The 16,240-nt window shown below is 32.9% G+C and overlaps 3 protein-coding genes and 1 long non-coding RNA gene across 6 annotated transcripts; 2 read left to right on the forward strand and 2 right to left on the reverse strand.

The window, feature by feature from the left end:
- Nucleotides 1-13: 13 nt before the first annotated feature.
- LOC112533807 lies at nt 14-1,079 on the forward strand. The gene is made up of 2 exons (XR_003078163.2): nt 14-123; nt 242-1,079. It is a non-coding gene; the product is annotated as an uncharacterized LOC112533807 (long non-coding RNA).
- LOC8284354 (protein DETOXIFICATION 46, chloroplastic) lies at nt 797-6,403 on the reverse strand. The gene is made up of 14 exons (XM_002512931.4): nt 5,807-6,403; nt 5,624-5,718; nt 4,918-5,026; nt 4,684-4,739; nt 4,060-4,115; nt 3,604-3,742; nt 3,342-3,479; nt 3,152-3,220; nt 2,949-3,059; nt 2,631-2,759; nt 2,038-2,115; nt 1,396-1,467; nt 1,250-1,312; nt 797-1,158 (listed from the first exon to the last, which is right to left on the reverse strand). The coding sequence occupies exons 1-14, from the start codon at nt 6,246-6,248 to the stop codon at nt 1,057-1,059; spliced, it is 1,659 nt and encodes a 552-aa protein (XP_002512977.2). The 5' UTR covers nt 6,249-6,403; the 3' UTR covers nt 797-1,056.
- A 969-nt stretch (nt 6,404-7,372) lies between these two features.
- Nucleotides 7,373-12,875, reverse strand: LOC8284355 (protein DETOXIFICATION 46, chloroplastic). The gene is made up of 14 exons (XM_002512932.3): nt 12,286-12,875; nt 12,097-12,191; nt 10,601-10,709; nt 10,452-10,507; nt 10,173-10,228; nt 9,932-10,070; nt 9,682-9,819; nt 9,528-9,596; nt 9,311-9,421; nt 8,977-9,105; nt 8,556-8,633; nt 8,155-8,226; nt 7,987-8,049; nt 7,373-7,859 (listed from the first exon to the last, which is right to left on the reverse strand). Exons 1-14 carry the CDS (start codon nt 12,767-12,769, stop codon nt 7,758-7,760), a joined length of 1,701 nt encoding a protein of 566 aa, XP_002512978.1. The 5' UTR covers nt 12,770-12,875; the 3' UTR covers nt 7,373-7,757.
- A 1,509-nt stretch (nt 12,876-14,384) lies between these two features.
- LOC112533808 (putative Peroxidase 48) lies at nt 14,385-16,002 on the forward strand. 3 transcript variants are annotated; one of them, XM_025156289.2, is made up of 3 exons: nt 14,389-15,512; nt 15,576-15,676; nt 15,825-16,002. In XM_025156289.2, the coding sequence occupies exons 1-3, from the start codon at nt 15,324-15,326 to the stop codon at nt 15,841-15,843; spliced, it is 309 nt and encodes a 102-aa protein (XP_025012057.1). In that variant the 5' UTR covers nt 14,389-15,323; the 3' UTR covers nt 15,844-16,002. The 3 variants fall into 3 exon arrangements, with proteins under 3 accessions (XP_048234415.1, XP_048234416.1, XP_025012057.1); XM_048378458.1 differs by having other exon boundaries at nt 14,385-15,512; nt 15,576-16,002; XM_048378459.1 differs by having other exon boundaries at nt 14,388-15,676.
- The last annotated feature ends 238 nt before the right edge of the window (nt 16,003-16,240 follow it).

The raw sequence follows: 16,240 nt of genomic DNA on the forward strand, positions 1-16,240 counted from the left end.
ATAAAGCTGTTGACGGCTAAGAAAAGTTCATCCTTTCATTAGACAATGGTCAGGCAACTTCCAAGTTTAAGAGAACGGGAACATTTCCATTATTTGCTAAATTTGGATCGCACACATGTTCAGGTGGACCATCTCTCTCTCTCTCTCTCTCTCTCTCGATCTGCATGCTCACATGCATATTTGACATCCCACATGGATTTGTATCTGCAATAATTCATATTCGATGGTATTGTTAACTTAGGTGTTAACATCTCGGAATGGTTCAGTTTCCATTGCCACCCAACCTCTACGCAAATTTTCTTGGATTCTTGGACCTGAAGTAACAGAAGAAATCCTCTTTCTGAATCTCCCGTTCTCATGCTTGGTTCTTGTGTATCAAATTTCTGTGCAGCTGCAAAGTGCTATAGATAGAGAAGATTTCTGGTGGTAGTAATGGAGATGGTGCTATCGCTCTCCTGGTAATATACTGTTTAATCTTCCATTTTGTGTGGTAAGGTAATAGTTAATACAAATATGACTGAAGCTTAGAGTTAAATTTGGAAGAGCTGGAAGCCTGCAGCCAAGCTAATAACGAAAGTTAGTTGCTTTCAGATGCAGATCATAACATAGCAATAAAAGGTTGCGCAGCAGATAAACTCCACAACTAAGCATATGCTTTTGTTCGATGTCTGCTAACTTTTGCTGACACTCTGTGTTTTCAGCTCCCAACCAGTACTTAGCCAGTTGCTTACAGACGAAAAAAAAAAGAAAGAAAGAGGAAGCATCGGCCAAGATAGTTCCTTTAACTATTCCAATGTGAGAAATCATCCTTGATTAATATAGAGTAAAATATAATTACAACAAATACAAAGTAAGCATCTTCAACTGTGAAGAAAAACATATTGCAGCTTGAGGTAAGGTTGTTACATTGCCAGCCTAATCTACATTGCAAAAAGTAATGTGATTTGATGTCTGGAAGATAGAACATGTTTGTGTGCTGATTTTGCAGTTCAGATCCTAAGAATTGAACACCATGTAACACCCTGTGATTCTTGTATTGTTCTCTGATGTACTAAGCTAAGTAGCTTTCAGCTTCTCAATTTTATAGCGGCTTAAATCTTCAGAATATAATACACCATCAGGAGAAAGCAGTCGTTGGAGAGCAAGAAAGAATCGTGACTGATAGAAAATAAAATTTGAGATTAGATTTAACTTCAAAACAAATCTCCTGACTATGTAACAGATATGCCTCTGGGATTATTAGACTCACCCATTGAAATCCTACTAGTGCGTACCAACAGCCAGCCAAACCATATCCTCTGCTGCATATAAGCTGCCACCAAGAAAATAAATGATCACTAAGCCATCAAATAAGAATTATAAGATATAACCAGGGAATAAAGACTAGATCTCAACCATCAATACAAGACCACCGAAAGCAAAACATCCAGTCATTGACAAGCTAAGAAATTTGAGATCACGCCCAGCCTGCACAAACATATAAATTTTAGACTATAAGCTAGATGAGATTGTGTGCATATTCACATGTTGCGTTAGTTGTGTGATACCTGTGTAAAATCACATTTCTTAATTAAGAAAGTTCTATAAAAAAGTTGCTTTTTATTTTTTATTTTATGATCTTACAAATATCTAAGAAAAAAAATACATTCATATCATAAATAGTATTGTCATATATTTAGGTTTTAAATCCTATTAGTTAAAAATTGGAGGGGAAAGAAAAAACAAATTGGTTAGTAAAGGCTATATGTACAAAGGGAAAACAGGATTTTTCATATTGATACTAAAAATTATACTTTAATAGCTGGGATCATTATGGTAACTGGACGGCCTAAACTCATCTCGCAAAATGACTTCAAGTGGGGGAGGATTTCCTTAGCCCATTAGCACATGGTAGGTTAAACTCAATAGAAAGAAGTGCAATGGCCATGTCTACATAAAACTTTTACTTTAGTTTAATCTAGAAAACAATGTAGAAGATGCATGATCAATTACTAAATGTGTTAAACAGAACAGTTGCATATAATAGAACTGAAGTACCATCAATGTCCCTTCAAGGCTGTGCGTGCTAGGTGTCACAGCCAATGCCATGATGTACGGCAATAGCACTTTGTGCATCTGCATGAACACAAAATTTAGGAAGAAATATGTACTTAAGACTTGCATTCTCACAGGTTGAATGAAGATGCATGATAACATTCATAAACAATTTGCAATTCCTACTATACCATTCCTCCACTATTAACTAAAGAAGAACTAGTAGATGAAGGATATATATAATAGCAGAAGTACACAACTTAACTTTTGAAAAAGTAGCAAAAGAGATATATCACATCTGTCTGACAGGGTCAAAATCAAAGTAATGAAAAGATATAATTATGATTTTCAAAAGTAATTCCAACATGGATCTCAAAACATAATTAAAGTTGATAGAAATAAAATTGATACTGTAAAAGTAAGCATTATAATTCGCCTCACATTTCAAATGGATATGTAATGGTTGAATAATAACTTAACAAAGAAAAGAGAACTAATAAATTGTTCACCACTTCTGATAGCACAATACACTAAAGAATTTCTGAAAAAAGTGAGGAGTAAACAAAGAGAATACAATTGAAGAAGCAAGAGCTAACCTCTTGTATGATGTTTTGATCAGGTGTAAAGAGATTGGGAAACAACCAAGGAACAGATGTTCCGATAGTCCCCAAAACCAATCCAAGTGTAGCTCCAATTATCACAAGTGACTTTAACAACGTCCTCGCCTGTTTCATATTATGGACCTTTTCAGAAAATGAGCAAACAAAACCAGATCCTCTACTAAATAACATCAATCATACTCTCTGTAATAAATGTTACTCGAGAATAGTTCTATTTTGTTAGAACAGATCAATGTTTCCAAAATCATTTGCAGCCATAAGTGTTGGCTCTAAACCATTCACTCAGACACTCACCTTTGCCAAGCTTCGATTAGCACCATATAGCAACTCAGGCATAAATGATTGTGCTGTTTGAGAAAGAGGCTCACCCCATACTGTACACATGCTATATGTTTGAATCATGACCTACAGTCAATTTTTGCAGTTGTTAATGTATACATAACCAGCTTAGAGAAGAGAGGAAAATATTTGAAAGTAATACTATGAATATGTCTAACCTGATGAGCAGCCACAGAATGCGTACCCATAGATGTAGCAAAATATATAAGTAGAGAATAGAAGGCCACCTAAAATTTTGAAATTCTCAGATCATTGGGATCGGATAAAGGATCAAAACAATAGAAATCTCAAATAATAGAACTTGACACAGCAGACCAGATGATGGTTTCCAATTAAATACAAATGTACCTTTGACATCATTGTTATAAACACTGGAGCTGCAATTCCAACTATTGACAAAAGTTCATCAAGTGTTGGAATAGTGACAGCAAATGCATTGTATCCTTTCTTATTCAGAGCTTCAATCATCATATAGGCTGCAATAACCTAAGTATATGCAGGTAAGAACGCCAAGAGAAAGACAGTGTATACCCTTCTAAATCCACTCAAAATGGCTCGATAAAAACACAAGTAGAAGAATTAATATATAACCAAGGAATGTGAAGCATACTTGAGACACCATTGTTGCCCATGCAGCACCAGCAATCCCATAACCCATAAAGCTGCAAAGGACTACATCGCCAACTCCATTTACAATGCTAGAAACTGCCAAAGCCTTCAGAGGTCCCCAGGAATCTTTCATGCCAAGACTGGAAAACAGAAAAAAAATATATTACAGGGTACTATACTATCCGCACCCTACCCATACACAATGCAGTTTTTCGAGTATGGGTTACCCATACCATTACCCAGTCAACTTGGGTATTGCCCAGTTTGACTGGGTAGGGTTCGGGTGGATGCCTATTTGTAGGGTACAAATTGCCATCCCTATGCAAAGCCAAGCAAGGAGAATATTTTGTAAAACATGGTAGAAGTCTAATATAAAGTAACTAGGAAAATGCACCATTAAGTAGTTAAGTACATAAAGTATGGAAGAGATATAGCATAGAGCACAGCATAGTTTCACCTTGCACTTTGAGCGACCCATCCAACAATAACTGCAGGCCATGCCAAGCCTCGAATCTGTTTGATAAGAAAGTTGTTGAAACAAAGAAATTAACAGTGTTGCTACGGTAATTGACGCAAATAGGAATAGTAGTCAATTACTACGGTAGAAGATTATCATGCAGAGAAATGTATCTATCAAGTATTTTGAAATACTATAAATAATCAGTAAATCTGGAATAGACATGAATTACTGGTATCATTATAATTCTGGATCCAACTTAATATGTTTTACAGACAGCAGAAATTTATCAATAAGCATTCTCATTGTTAATGGTCAACTATTGCAGTCACATTTTCTCAACTGGTAGTGAACAATTTAAGCACAAAGTCCATATTATCTACACATAAGTGTCAATTTCCATATTATGTGTATGATTGATGATAGACATGCTTCGTTTTAACTAGTCAACTAATTCTTTACAACAAAAGGAAGTAGATAGAAGCAACCAAATGATAAAGATTAAAGGATTTTAAGAAAAAAACATAGAGAAATTGGGAATGCTTCGAGAATGCTATTATCTTTACGACTCTGTAGATTAATAGTAGGGCAAAATAGGAATAGGGACACATGGAGAGCACAAACCTGAACGTATGTATTTGCTGCAGGTACGATATGTACATGTTTTGGTCCTGTAAAAGCTGAAAATTTTGGAAAAAAAAAAACGCAAACTAATCACTGATTGAGGTAGTTATTCCAACTATCCTGTACATTGTGAAAACCTCAATATGTCTCACTACCAGAAAAGGAAAAAGAAAAATTAAAATTTCATTAGTCCACAATGAGGACAAAATAAAAAGCTTTACCAGTCTTTATTACCAGTTAATGCCCATGAACCAAAGAATCTCGTAAACAAAAACATGAAGACGCCACAAGCCAACCCAACAAAAAGAAGAATAGATATTTGATGCTGAACTTCATTTTTATTCTGCATGAATACTATCTAGTCAAAAAATCGCAGCCTCACTCTTAGCAGAGCAATCAGTGAACGATAGCACAAATGATCTTACCTACTCGCAGCAGAAATTATGTCTTTAAGCAAATTGAAAGATAGGAAATTAGCCTTTTACAATATTGTCAATGAGAGTTCTGTCACAACAGTGTGAAAGGACCATCAAGAACAATATGTCACTTTGTACGTTCTAGTATTGATTACAATATTAGTATATGATCCTAATATGTAGGACTTAAATCTCAACTGATTTCAAGATTCAAATCAGTAGATGTGTCACTTGAAAGCTTAAGGGTATTACCTTTTCATTTATTATCAAGAACGTCAATTGTTTCAAACCAAACACAGATTTTGTTTATGCATATCATTTTAATGAGCATATATATTTTGTCCACCTCTAGCAACTAGCCACCAACTGCACATATATTTGGCGTCAAATTAGCAACATCAAGAAAGAGTAAGAGTAAACCTCTAGCCTCACCCTTGGACTTTTAATATCTCCATTTATCTTCCCATATTCCCATTTTAAAACTACTTCCGTAATTTATGATTAATCAGTAAAAGAAAACTAACCCGTCTGGCAAGGGAAGTAGCAACCAAGTTTGAAGTAGCAACTGAAAGGAACATGAACACATAACTCATATAATCACAAACCACAGTCCCAGGTCCTGCCAACAGAAACCCACAATTAAACCAACCCAAAGTTCATATATTTACTCCAAAAGATAAATCCTTTTGTTTTTCCCCCAGAAGTACCTAGAGCAGCAAGCTCAATGGAGCTTCCCTGACCAATAACAGCAGTATCAATTAAACTCATCAATGGCCCACATAACCAAAGCCCAGTAGCCGGCCCTGTAAACATTACAATCTCTTTCATTTGCTTCCATATGCTCTGATTCTCCAAACCGTCTCTTTCAATCTCCACTTCTTGTTCTTGAAATTGGGCAATGTTACCGTCATTTCCACTCTCAATTCCCTGATTATTATCACTATCGTAAACTACATCTTTACTTGAGCTAATGCAATTACTTATAAGCCCATTTCTTTGATACTTTAGTGCAGAAAGATGCAAACTTGGTAAATGCAGAGGTGGTGGTTTATTAAAGGTAATTAAACAATGATTATGCTTTTTAAAATTAGGGTTTTGAAGGGAAATTAAAGAAGAAAAAGAATGATGATTGAGGGTTTTGATTAGCATTTTTTTCCTTAAATGTGGAAATTGAATGTGTAATTAGGAAATTGAATTTAGAGGTTTTTAAGGAGGCAAGCAGAGAAGCGTGGAAAATTGGGTCTTTTATGGTGTATTTGACTCGCTTCTGCTTCTACTCAACGGTGACTGTGACCTATTATATAACTGATAACGTCCAGAAAAGGTGGTGTATACTTAGGAGTATCTTTGGATGACTGTGAGACGTTGGATTTGTCTACTTATTGTGTGGTGCTTAGATATTTTACTTTTAACGGTTTATTTTAATTATTTGGATTCTCATAGTATATACTCTAAAAGAAAAGTCAAAATCTATTATTAAGTCTCTAAATTTTTTATTTTTTAATTTTATTAAAATTTTAAAATTATATATTTACTTAATTTAACCACTTCCTACACATAGTTGTATGAAATTCTTATTTATTTTATTGAATTTTATTAATTAATAATTATTAAATTTTAAATAAAAATAAAAATAAAAATATAAAATTTAATAAATAAAAATAAAAATATAAAATTTAATAAATAAAAATAAAAATTAAAGAATTAATAAAATAAAATAAAATAAATAAATTTTAAATATATATTTTACATAAGCAAAAATGTATACGAAGTTGATTTCATTCACTTGCGTCTACATATGGAAATTTGACTGCTTTCATTTTCATATTTTATGGGTTGGATTTTATAGCTCGTTTGACATTCAAATGCAAGCAGTGATTCATCAAAATTGTGCTTCTTGAGAAATCTTTTTTCTTTTCTTTCTCACTTGGACCATATAATTATGCCAACCTTGTGCAGGTTATATCTTGATACTCTTCAGATAATTATAGCATTATTAGTAACAGGAATATACATAAAATTATCCATCCATATGAATACTTAAACATAGATAATATAGAATTTCAGAATGATTAAATCACAAAGAAATCCTGTTCTGATTAACTTCTGAGTCTAATTGCTGTTGGTAGTTAAGTACTTGGGGAATAAACCATCTGGGCCTTTTCTACTTGTCAGTGGTTCTCGCTTCTGGAATTGCCCATTGCAACATTAAACAAAGCCACCTACACCACAATTTGCATTTCTGCAGTATGTCTAGGCCCAACATTAATAAATAATGAAAAGCAATCCTCAACTTAATATCATTACATGGAACCTGAGGTTCAAGAATTACTGTATTTTTCCATGGTCAGGGTTTCATCAATGCATGACCAAGAAGATCAAATTTGCTTCCAATTACATTATACTTAATTGTGACGGCAACCGCAGCAGAGCAGTAACCAATTCCTACAAACAATTTTGCTAAATATTTTTGGCATACACCTTGCTTGTATGTTCTTTGCCGGCTTCACTTAAACATCAAAGAATAAAGAGAGCTCGATCTTTGGTGGCTGGGACAAAAGAATATAGGTGATGATTGAGTAAATGAAGTATGCACCTGCACAGATTTCCAATCCTGTGCTTTCGAAACCCATTATTAGCTGATCCTAGATGAAGAAACTAAGCAGCTTTAAGTTTCCCAAGTCTGTGTTCAGTTACAGCTGCAGAGCTAAGCATGCCCTTTGGAGACAGCAGTCGTCGGAGAGCAAAGAAGAATCGAGCCTGCAGAATTTTGGCTTTCAATGAATTTCACTACCCAAAAAAGTGAAAAAATAAAAGATTTGGAAGTAAAAGAACAAATAAAAATGAGTTAGTATGTGAATTATTGAGGTTGAGTTATTTTTTTTACCCATTGGAATGCTACAAGTGCGCACCAGCAGCCTTGCAGACCATATCCTTGACTGCTCACAAGCTGGCAATGAGGTAAAAATAGAGATCAAAATTTTGAGGTATAGATTTTTGCCAGGGAAAGACTGTTGAAGTTGAGAGTAGAGAGTAAAGATTTAATAAGGCTAACCAGTAACAGAAGAGCACCAAGAGAAAAACATCCACTCATTGATAAGCTGATGAACTTAAAATCTCGTCCAGCCTGCCCATAAAAACAGGTATTTATTAGAAACAAGAAATGCAGAATACAAGCCCCTGGAATCACTTTTCAAGTTTATCTGTCTGCAGTACAGACAGCATAACCATAATAAACCCTGAAGCAAGACTAGTAAGAGACATAATCAGGAACACTGTGAACTTGACCTATTATGTGAAACGATTCTGGAAAAACAAAATATATCCCAATTAGGGGATAAAACTTGTCCCTTTCATCTTTACTAACTATTGGTTGTAGATACAGAGCATGCTAAAGAATCAAAGGGGAGAAGAATAAAAAAGAAGAAATTAAGGATAGCAGACAAGAAAACCTACCAGCAATGTTCCTTCAAGGCTATGAGTACAGGGCGTTGCAGATAATGCAACAAAAAACAAAATCAACACTTTGTGCATCTGCATTGAAACAGCATATGGAAAATCACTCAGAGTCAGATACATAAAATTCATTTTCATCCATTCATGCAAATATTCAGTCATAATTTCTTGTAAGATAACAACCCTTAAGGAACTATAATTTTAAATTTCACACAGGAATGATGATTAACTCCGAAAATCAAATTTTGTAACTCAAGTTCTGGACTTATTTTGTTCCCAATTTTTTATTCTAGAAATGGCTATAACAAATGAAATGCCTCCAGAATTCACAGATCAGGTTACATGTAATTCACAAGAAATTAAGCAGGCAGAAAAATCAGGAAACAATCATAGCTGCAGAAGCTGAAAGATTGAAACGAACCTCTTGTATGACACTAAGATCGCGGGTAAAAATATTGGGGAGCAACCAAGGTATAAATGCTCCAACACTTGCTATTACCACTCCAAGTATAGCTCCAATAATCATAAGTGACTTTAGCAGCGTTCGAGCCTGTTTCATAATTTCCACCATTCGGATCAGACCATATATTCAATTCCATACTTGTAATGGTGATGTGTAATCTATCCATTAGAATCTGCCAGTATTATATTGAAATCTGAAAGAAACAATTCTATGTAGCAACTATGTATTTGTTTAAGGTTCTTGGATTTACAGAAATGTAATGGCAAGTGAACCAGCCAGAAACAATACTAACCTTCTCTAAACTTCTCTCAACTCCATAGAGTAACTCGGGCATGAATGATTGTGCAGTTTGAGATAGAGGCTCACCACAGACCACACACATCCCATACATTTGAATCATGACCTGGGCGAAGGGTGATGTAAATTGTCAATGTAAATATCCTTTAGTTTGCAGGAGACAGAAAGCTCCAGAGAAAGAAAATAAAACTACTAGCACAAATATAACCAACCTGATGAGCAGCAACAGTGAATGTGCCCATTGCTGTTGCACAATACGTCATGAGAGCATAGAAGGCCACCTAAAACATGAAAATGTATCGGATGAGACAGTTGTACTCAAATGTGAGAAGAGAACAGCTATAGAAAAAATACAATGAGACAAACCTTTGAGAACATTGTTACAAAAACTGGAGCAGCTATGCCAAATATTTGCATAAATTCTTTTGGTGATGGAATAGAGATAGCAAAAGCGTTATACCCTTTCGTGTTCAAAGCTTCAATCATCATATAAGCTGCAATTACCTGGATGTACATGCTATTTAGTGTTAAGCTAGAACAAGTGTCAATTTGGGTCCAAAAAGGAATGAATTATAGCTAACTTATGCTACAGAAACGAAATCATATGTTAGCATACTTGTGATGTCATTGTTGCCCATGCTGCTCCTGCAATACCATAGCCTAGAAATCTACACAGGACTAAATGACCAAGTGCATTTACAACGCTGGCAACCACCAAAGCCTTTAAAGGTCCCATGGAATCTTTCATTCCAAGGCTGAGAGTTAGATGAAAAAGATTATCAAAGTCCAATTATGGAAAAGCTAAGTTGATTCACACTTTTATTCCTTCAGCTTTACAAATGGAAGAGACTATTCACCTTGAGCTTTGAGAAACCAATCCGTAGAGAACTGCTGGCCATGCTAAGCCTCGAATCTGCAAAAGAAACCCAGATTCAGTTCAATGAAGACCCTATGGTGGAAAAATGAGCAGAGAAGAACATTTAATGATTATCTAGTAGTAATATAACTTGGTCAAGCCAAAGAAGAACACATAAATGGCAGATCTTAATTGGTCAACTTCTTCTTGATGTTGAGGGAAAAAAACTCAGTTTACTAGTAAAATGCTGTCCTCAAAATTTCATGTTCAGAAAATGCACCTGAACATATTTGCTAGCTACAGGCACAAGATGCGCATTCTTTGGGCCGGCAAAACCTGAAAGTAGTAATATCATTACATCAACTGTGGAACGGGAGGGGATTACAAAAAGAACAAATAAAAATGAAGAGGTGGGCCAGTCTTTATTACCAGTTAGTGCCCATGAACCAAGGAATTGTGTAAACAAGAGCATAGAGATGCCACAAATCAATCCAACAAAGAGCAGAACTGATATCTGATGCTGCACTTCATTTTTGTCCTGGATTAAGACCATCTTGTTAAAAGTGAAGCAAAGAAGATATAATAGCAAATGGTTAAGCTAATTGATTGTCACTGGCTATGAAGCACCAACATGTTTTTAAGAATATCGAGAGTATGCATCTTTTCCTTGATTCAAGACAAGCGTCAACTATTGTAAGCCCCTGCAATACTATAAGCTATACACTCTATAGAACTCAGCAGAACCTTTAAAAAGTAAACAGTATCCTACACTTCCTTTGTTTTGTGGACTAGAATAGCAATTCCATATAGTCATTCAATAGCTATGCTTCATAAACAAAGCTTAACACTATGTTTGTTTTGATGGATATCAAGGGAAAGGAAGAGAAAGGAATTCACTCTATTTTGTAGAGCAATGAGAGGAAATCAGAAAAGATAAGAGATAACTACTAATATTGGAAGACCAAAAGGATTTTTCCAACGTATCATTTCTAGTTCCAATGGAATTCTTTGTATAGGAAGAAGCACTGTCAAGTAGGAATTTTTTCTTTCAACCATCTTTCGATTTTAAATTGCATGAAAGTAAAATACTTCAAATTCAAAATTCCAAGAGTTCTATAAAATATTTTTGATGAAAAAAAATAAAAAAAAAATCCCACGGAATTGAATTAGGCTCACGAATCTAAGAAATAGTAATTCTTGATAATTTTATTAATAAAATGAATGTTTCATTTCAAATTAAAATAAATATTTAAATGTTAAATAAAAATAAAAATTAATATTATTAAATAAATAAAAATATTAATATTATTAAATAAAAAATATTTAAATTAATATTAATAAAATTAAATATTAAATATAAATAAAAAATAAAAACTCAATTTAATTGAATTTTTATTTTATTTTAAAAGTTTTATTTAAAAAAATATATAGATATTTAAATAGTGAATAGTATTTTGTAATTTAGATTTAGAATAATAGTAATTTAGTGTTAAAGATATATATATATTTATTAGTGAATCCTGTGACATGTCACCTCAGTCAGTCAAAGTATAATTATTTCATTTCCTTTCCTTCTTATGATTTAATAAGATAACCAACCAACTGAAAGGAAAATAAATCTCTTTTCTTTTCTTTTCTTTTCCTTTGCTTAGTTTCCGATCAAACTAAGTCTAAATATTCTTTCTTTTTTTTTTGGAAAAAAAAAAAAAAAGACTAACCGATAACAACTCTAGTATTATTTTTCAAGCATGCCAATCATGAGGAGTTCATTTTAATGGAAAACACATTTGCATAAATGTCATCATAGGAAAATAGTAATTATTAAAAAAAGAATCTGATACTTCAATGTGAAAAATGCAATTGTCAGTGTAAGATCATAACTAAATCATATGCTTACTGAAACATAAACTGGTGAACAATCTAACCCTTTTGGCAAGTGAAGTGGCAACCATATTTGAAGTAGCAATTGAGAGAAACATGAACAGCAGATTCATATTATCACAAAAGACTGTCCCTGGACCTGTTAAAGCCCCATGTAGAACCAAATTAACAAAATATATATAAGACATAAAAACAAAAAAAAAGAAAAAAAATACATATCTGGGAGTAAGTACCTAATGCAGCAAGCTCAGTGGAGCTTCCCTGACCGATAACAGCAGTTGAAATGAGACTCATTAATGGACCACAGATCCACAGCCCAGTAGCCGGACCCGAGAACATCATAATTTCCTTTATTTGCTTCCATATGCTCTGGCTCGCTAGCTCTTCTCTTTTTGAAGTGACAACAGTTTCTTGCACCTCTTCCTCTTGCTCGTGAGGCCCTGAAGCCAAACCATCATCACATTCACCAACACTCGGTTCAGGATCATCATCCAGAATTACTTCTTGCCCAGAAGTACCAATGCAAGAAGTAGCAAACCCCTTGTTGTAGTAGTAGTAGTAGGAGTAATGACTTCTTGAAGATGAAATGCCAGAAGAAAGAAGAGACAGGTTTTGCGGTGGGTTCTTAAAGAGAACTGAAGTGCGTGGAGCGATTATTCTTTTGAGATTTGGGTTTTGGAGAAATGAAATGGAGGATGTCGATAATGAGAGAGACATGGTTTTGATATGAATTCTTCTTTAATTCCCTTTGTTTCTCTGATTGCAAAACTGAAGGACAAGAAACAGAAACAGAGAGAAGAGTGAGAGAGAGAGAGAGAGAGAACGAGAGTAGCGAATGGTCTTTTTATTTGTACGTTGGAGTTAAAATTTTGAATAACCGGTGCGGTGGTGGCGTGGCCTCGCTTGTGCAGAAATAGAATTGGCGCGGCTAGCCCGCCATCTCTGAATTAAACTAATAACATAAAATTTTCAGAAAGTGAAAAATGAAATATGACTTTTTATCAATTTATAAAATAAAAATAAAAAATTCTTTCTTTAATATAGTCAAATTTTTTACCCAATCACTTTTAATTTACTATTAACTATTAATAAATAAGCCTATTTCTTAAATAAAGATAAAATCTTATAATAAAAATATGATAAATCAATATTACAAATCTATTTCAATACAGATTATTCGAAATTAAAAAAAAATTAAACTGAGTATGTGTAATTTAAATTGAGCTATTAATTTTTAAAATAATTTTTTATAATTTATTTAGGATAAATAGGTTCTAAAATATAAAGTTTTACACATTAATTAAAATTAGACAATATAAACTATATGTAATGTAATGATGAGGATTTGAAATTTATGATAAGTTAAATATTAGGGAAAAAAAATATAAAATCTAATGACGAGGATTTGAAATTTATGATAAATATTGGAGAAAATGTGACTTTAAAAAAAAGCTTTTTTTCTCCAACGGCTTGACTTGGCTTGGCTTGGCAGCCGTCAATTTGCAGCTACTTAATTTTCTTCGTTCTAACTGCAAAAGAAAGCTTCGGGGCGTACCCGCAATTCCAATCTCTTCCTTCCTACTGGCCCAAGTCAGAAATAACACGTGTTATATTATATATATATTTCAGCCGTTATTGCGGATTTACGATTAGAGTAAAATATTTTGATATCATAGCATTTTGGAGTCTCGTTGTTTTGAGCTGTTATGAATTATATACATAATTTAATTTTAAATTATTAAAATATAATACTACAAAATTATTATCTATTATCTAATTAAATGACATATTGGAAAGCAATAAGTACACATATATTTAACTTTTCATTATTATAGAATTATAATAATGAAATCTTTTTCTATAACATAATTGACTAAATTATAAAATATTATCTTATGGGACAAAGTCATGAAAATCAAATTACATAAGTTTTAAGTTGCTATTATTAAATAATATAGATTCGATCATGAAAAATTATAAATTAATAAAAGAAAAATATATTTAAACTGGAAAGTGCAAGATGAAGTGATAGATAAAGATAAATAGATGATTTAGGATTAAGTGTTACCGAACTACTTAACTCAATTTAATGATGTATTTTTTTTTATAAAATTACTTCATTTCGGCCTATCTCGTTAATCTCGTCCGAAATGCAATTTCATTTTAATCTCGGTCATTTTGATCCGAAATGGTCAAGATAACCGATAAGAAACAAAAGATGTTTTATTCTATTTTTCTTAATAAAATTAGACATCTCGACCATTCTGGGTGGAACATAATGGAATCAGTAATCTTGATATAGGCTCAGTTTAGCTTCCATCTTCATTTCCTTTGTTTAGTTCAAAGAAAGATACATGAAAAAAAAAATGGTGTTTTTTGTTTTGATATTACTAATTCTTATATTTCGCCCCTCTTGTACTTTGACCCAAGATTACCACATACATTTTCACTATAAATAGGTGTTTAGTTTATATTTTCTTATTCTGTGAATCGTAAAATTGTGTTTAATAAGTAGCTAATAATTTATTGTGTATCCTCAACCACAAACCTTACCTTTTGAACCAGTTGTATTTATAATGTTGTGGGTTTTTTTTTTATCAAATGTGATCTTGATTTTCTTTTTTCAAATGGGATTTTTTTATATTTTCTGATTCTGCGAGTTATAAAAATTCGATTAATGTGTGCCTAATCATGTTCTTGAGCCAAACTTGTCTTTGCCCAAATAATGCAAAAATACATTTTCTGATTATTTCAAAGGGGTGGAATTTTTCTTGAGTTTTTTTTTTTTTTTTTTTTGTGGCATTTCCCTGGGTGATTTTGATTTGGTGTTGTTAATTATTTTATTTTACTTTTTGTTCATTATCCTAGTATTTATTCTGTTGCGGTGTATGCTACTATGGTTGATTGACAAATTAGGTTAGAACACTAGTCCATATAGAGATCGGAAGGAAGTTTATAAAGAATATAGCAAGTTAGTTATTTATGGATTTCTTTTCTTGAAGTCTTTCTTAAAACTATGAGATTACTGTCCCAGTTCTTCTTAAAATTAATGTGGGTTTAGTTTTTTAGGGTTTTGTCACTGTTTTTTCTTTTCTTTTTCTTTGTTATTTTTGTTCTTGTTGATGGGTAAAAGTAATTTCGTGTTATTGATTTAGTTCTTTATTACACATGTGTTTCTGTGTTTATTTTATCTTATCTTTTTACTTTTCTTTATGCTAATTGAATCATTGTTGCTTTCACTTTTATGCAACTTTAATTTAGTTCCTGCGCAATGAAGCTTTTGCGGGATTATGATGCTTTTATTCTGTTAGATTCTGTTGATGGCAGGAAATCTGAGAAAGATTTCACTGAGGATTGTGATATAGTTCACTTATTCAAATCTCAGGTTGAAGAAGTTTGCCCTCGAATTGTTTCTTGTGAAGATTTTATTTTCTTGGCAGCCAGAAAATATACTCTTCAGGTATGTATCTCCATACCCACCTCTCTCTCTTTCTCGGGATCTTATTGCATTTGTGAATTTCAGGTTGGTGGTTCATTCTATCCACTCTTCTCAGATGAGCCTCCTTCCCCCCCTGCTGATCTTTCAATAAGAGGCGACGATGAAAGAGAAACTTTGTCTCTTAGGTACTATTCTTGGCCTTTATCTTTGTGCGTGTGTGTGTTTTTTTTTTTTAAATTTGGTAAAACTATGTTGATTGAGCCTTGTCATTCACCTTTAAGTATTTTTGCGGTTCGGTCTCTTATTAAACATCCTTTAAATTCTTGTTATCAGAGCTTCCTTATCAAGATGAAGCTTTCTGTCCTTCGGGGTGGCAAAGCTCGGATTCATCAAAGCTGGGTAGGATACTTATGGGTAGTAAACTCTTACCAAAAAATAACAATATTAAAATGATAGGACTTTCTAAGATTATTGGATATTTAGACCTCAAACAAACTAATAAATTATTATAATAACAATAAACATATAAATTAATATATCGATAAAATAAAATTAAAAGTATCATACCTTTTTATTTTTTGGTTTATTATTTTCAGTTTTTGTGAAATTTTTTATTGAATTATTTGAACACCATTATAGGTTTATATATATAGGATTCGAAATGTGTATGAAATTTTGACAGGATTAGGATTGAAGTAGATTAATCTCTTATTAATTCTTTTAGAATTAGAAAAAAATTAATCAGTAAG

Source organism: Ricinus communis, chromosome 8, assembly GCF_019578655.1.
Source record: "Ricinus communis isolate WT05 ecotype wild-type chromosome 8, ASM1957865v1, whole genome shotgun sequence".
NCBI lineage: Eukaryota > Viridiplantae > Streptophyta > Magnoliopsida > Malpighiales > Euphorbiaceae > Ricinus > Ricinus communis.

What these genes read in the sequence shown, in the direction of transcription:
- LOC8284354 (XM_002512931.4), bottom strand. Translation starts at nt 6,248, where the DNA reads ATGCTAATCAAAACCCTCAATCATCATTCTTTTTCTTCTTTAATTTCC. An exon ending in TTATAACAATGATGTCAAAG is followed by an intron (nt 3,221 to 3,341) that starts GTACATTTGTAT and finishes TCAAAATTTTAG; the next exon opens with GTGGCCTTCTATTCTCTACT. An exon ending in GCCTTGAAGGGACATTGATG is followed by an intron (nt 1,468 to 2,037) that starts GTACTTCAGTTC and finishes ATGTTTGTGCAG; the next exon opens with GCTGGGCGTGATCTCAAATT.
- LOC8284355 (XM_002512932.3), bottom strand. Translation starts at nt 12,769, where the DNA reads ATGTCTCTCTCATTATCGACATCCTCCATTTCATTTCTCCAAAACCCA. An exon ending in CACTGAGCTTGCTGCATTAG is followed by an intron (nt 12,192 to 12,285) that starts GTACTTACTCCC and finishes GGGCTTTAACAG; the next exon opens with GTCCAGGGACAGTCTTTTGT. An exon ending in CACTTGTAGCATTCCAATGG is followed by an intron (nt 7,860 to 7,986) that starts GTAAAAAAAATA and finishes AAAATTCTGCAG; the next exon opens with GCTCGATTCTTCTTTGCTCT.
- LOC112533808 (XM_048378458.1), top strand. Translation starts at nt 15,324, where the DNA reads ATGAAGCTTTTGCGGGATTATGATGCTTTTATTCTGTTAGATTCTGTT. An exon ending in CCAGAAAATATACTCTTCAG is followed by an intron (nt 15,513 to 15,575) that starts GTATGTATCTCC and finishes TGTGAATTTCAG; the next exon opens with GTTGGTGGTTCATTCTATCC.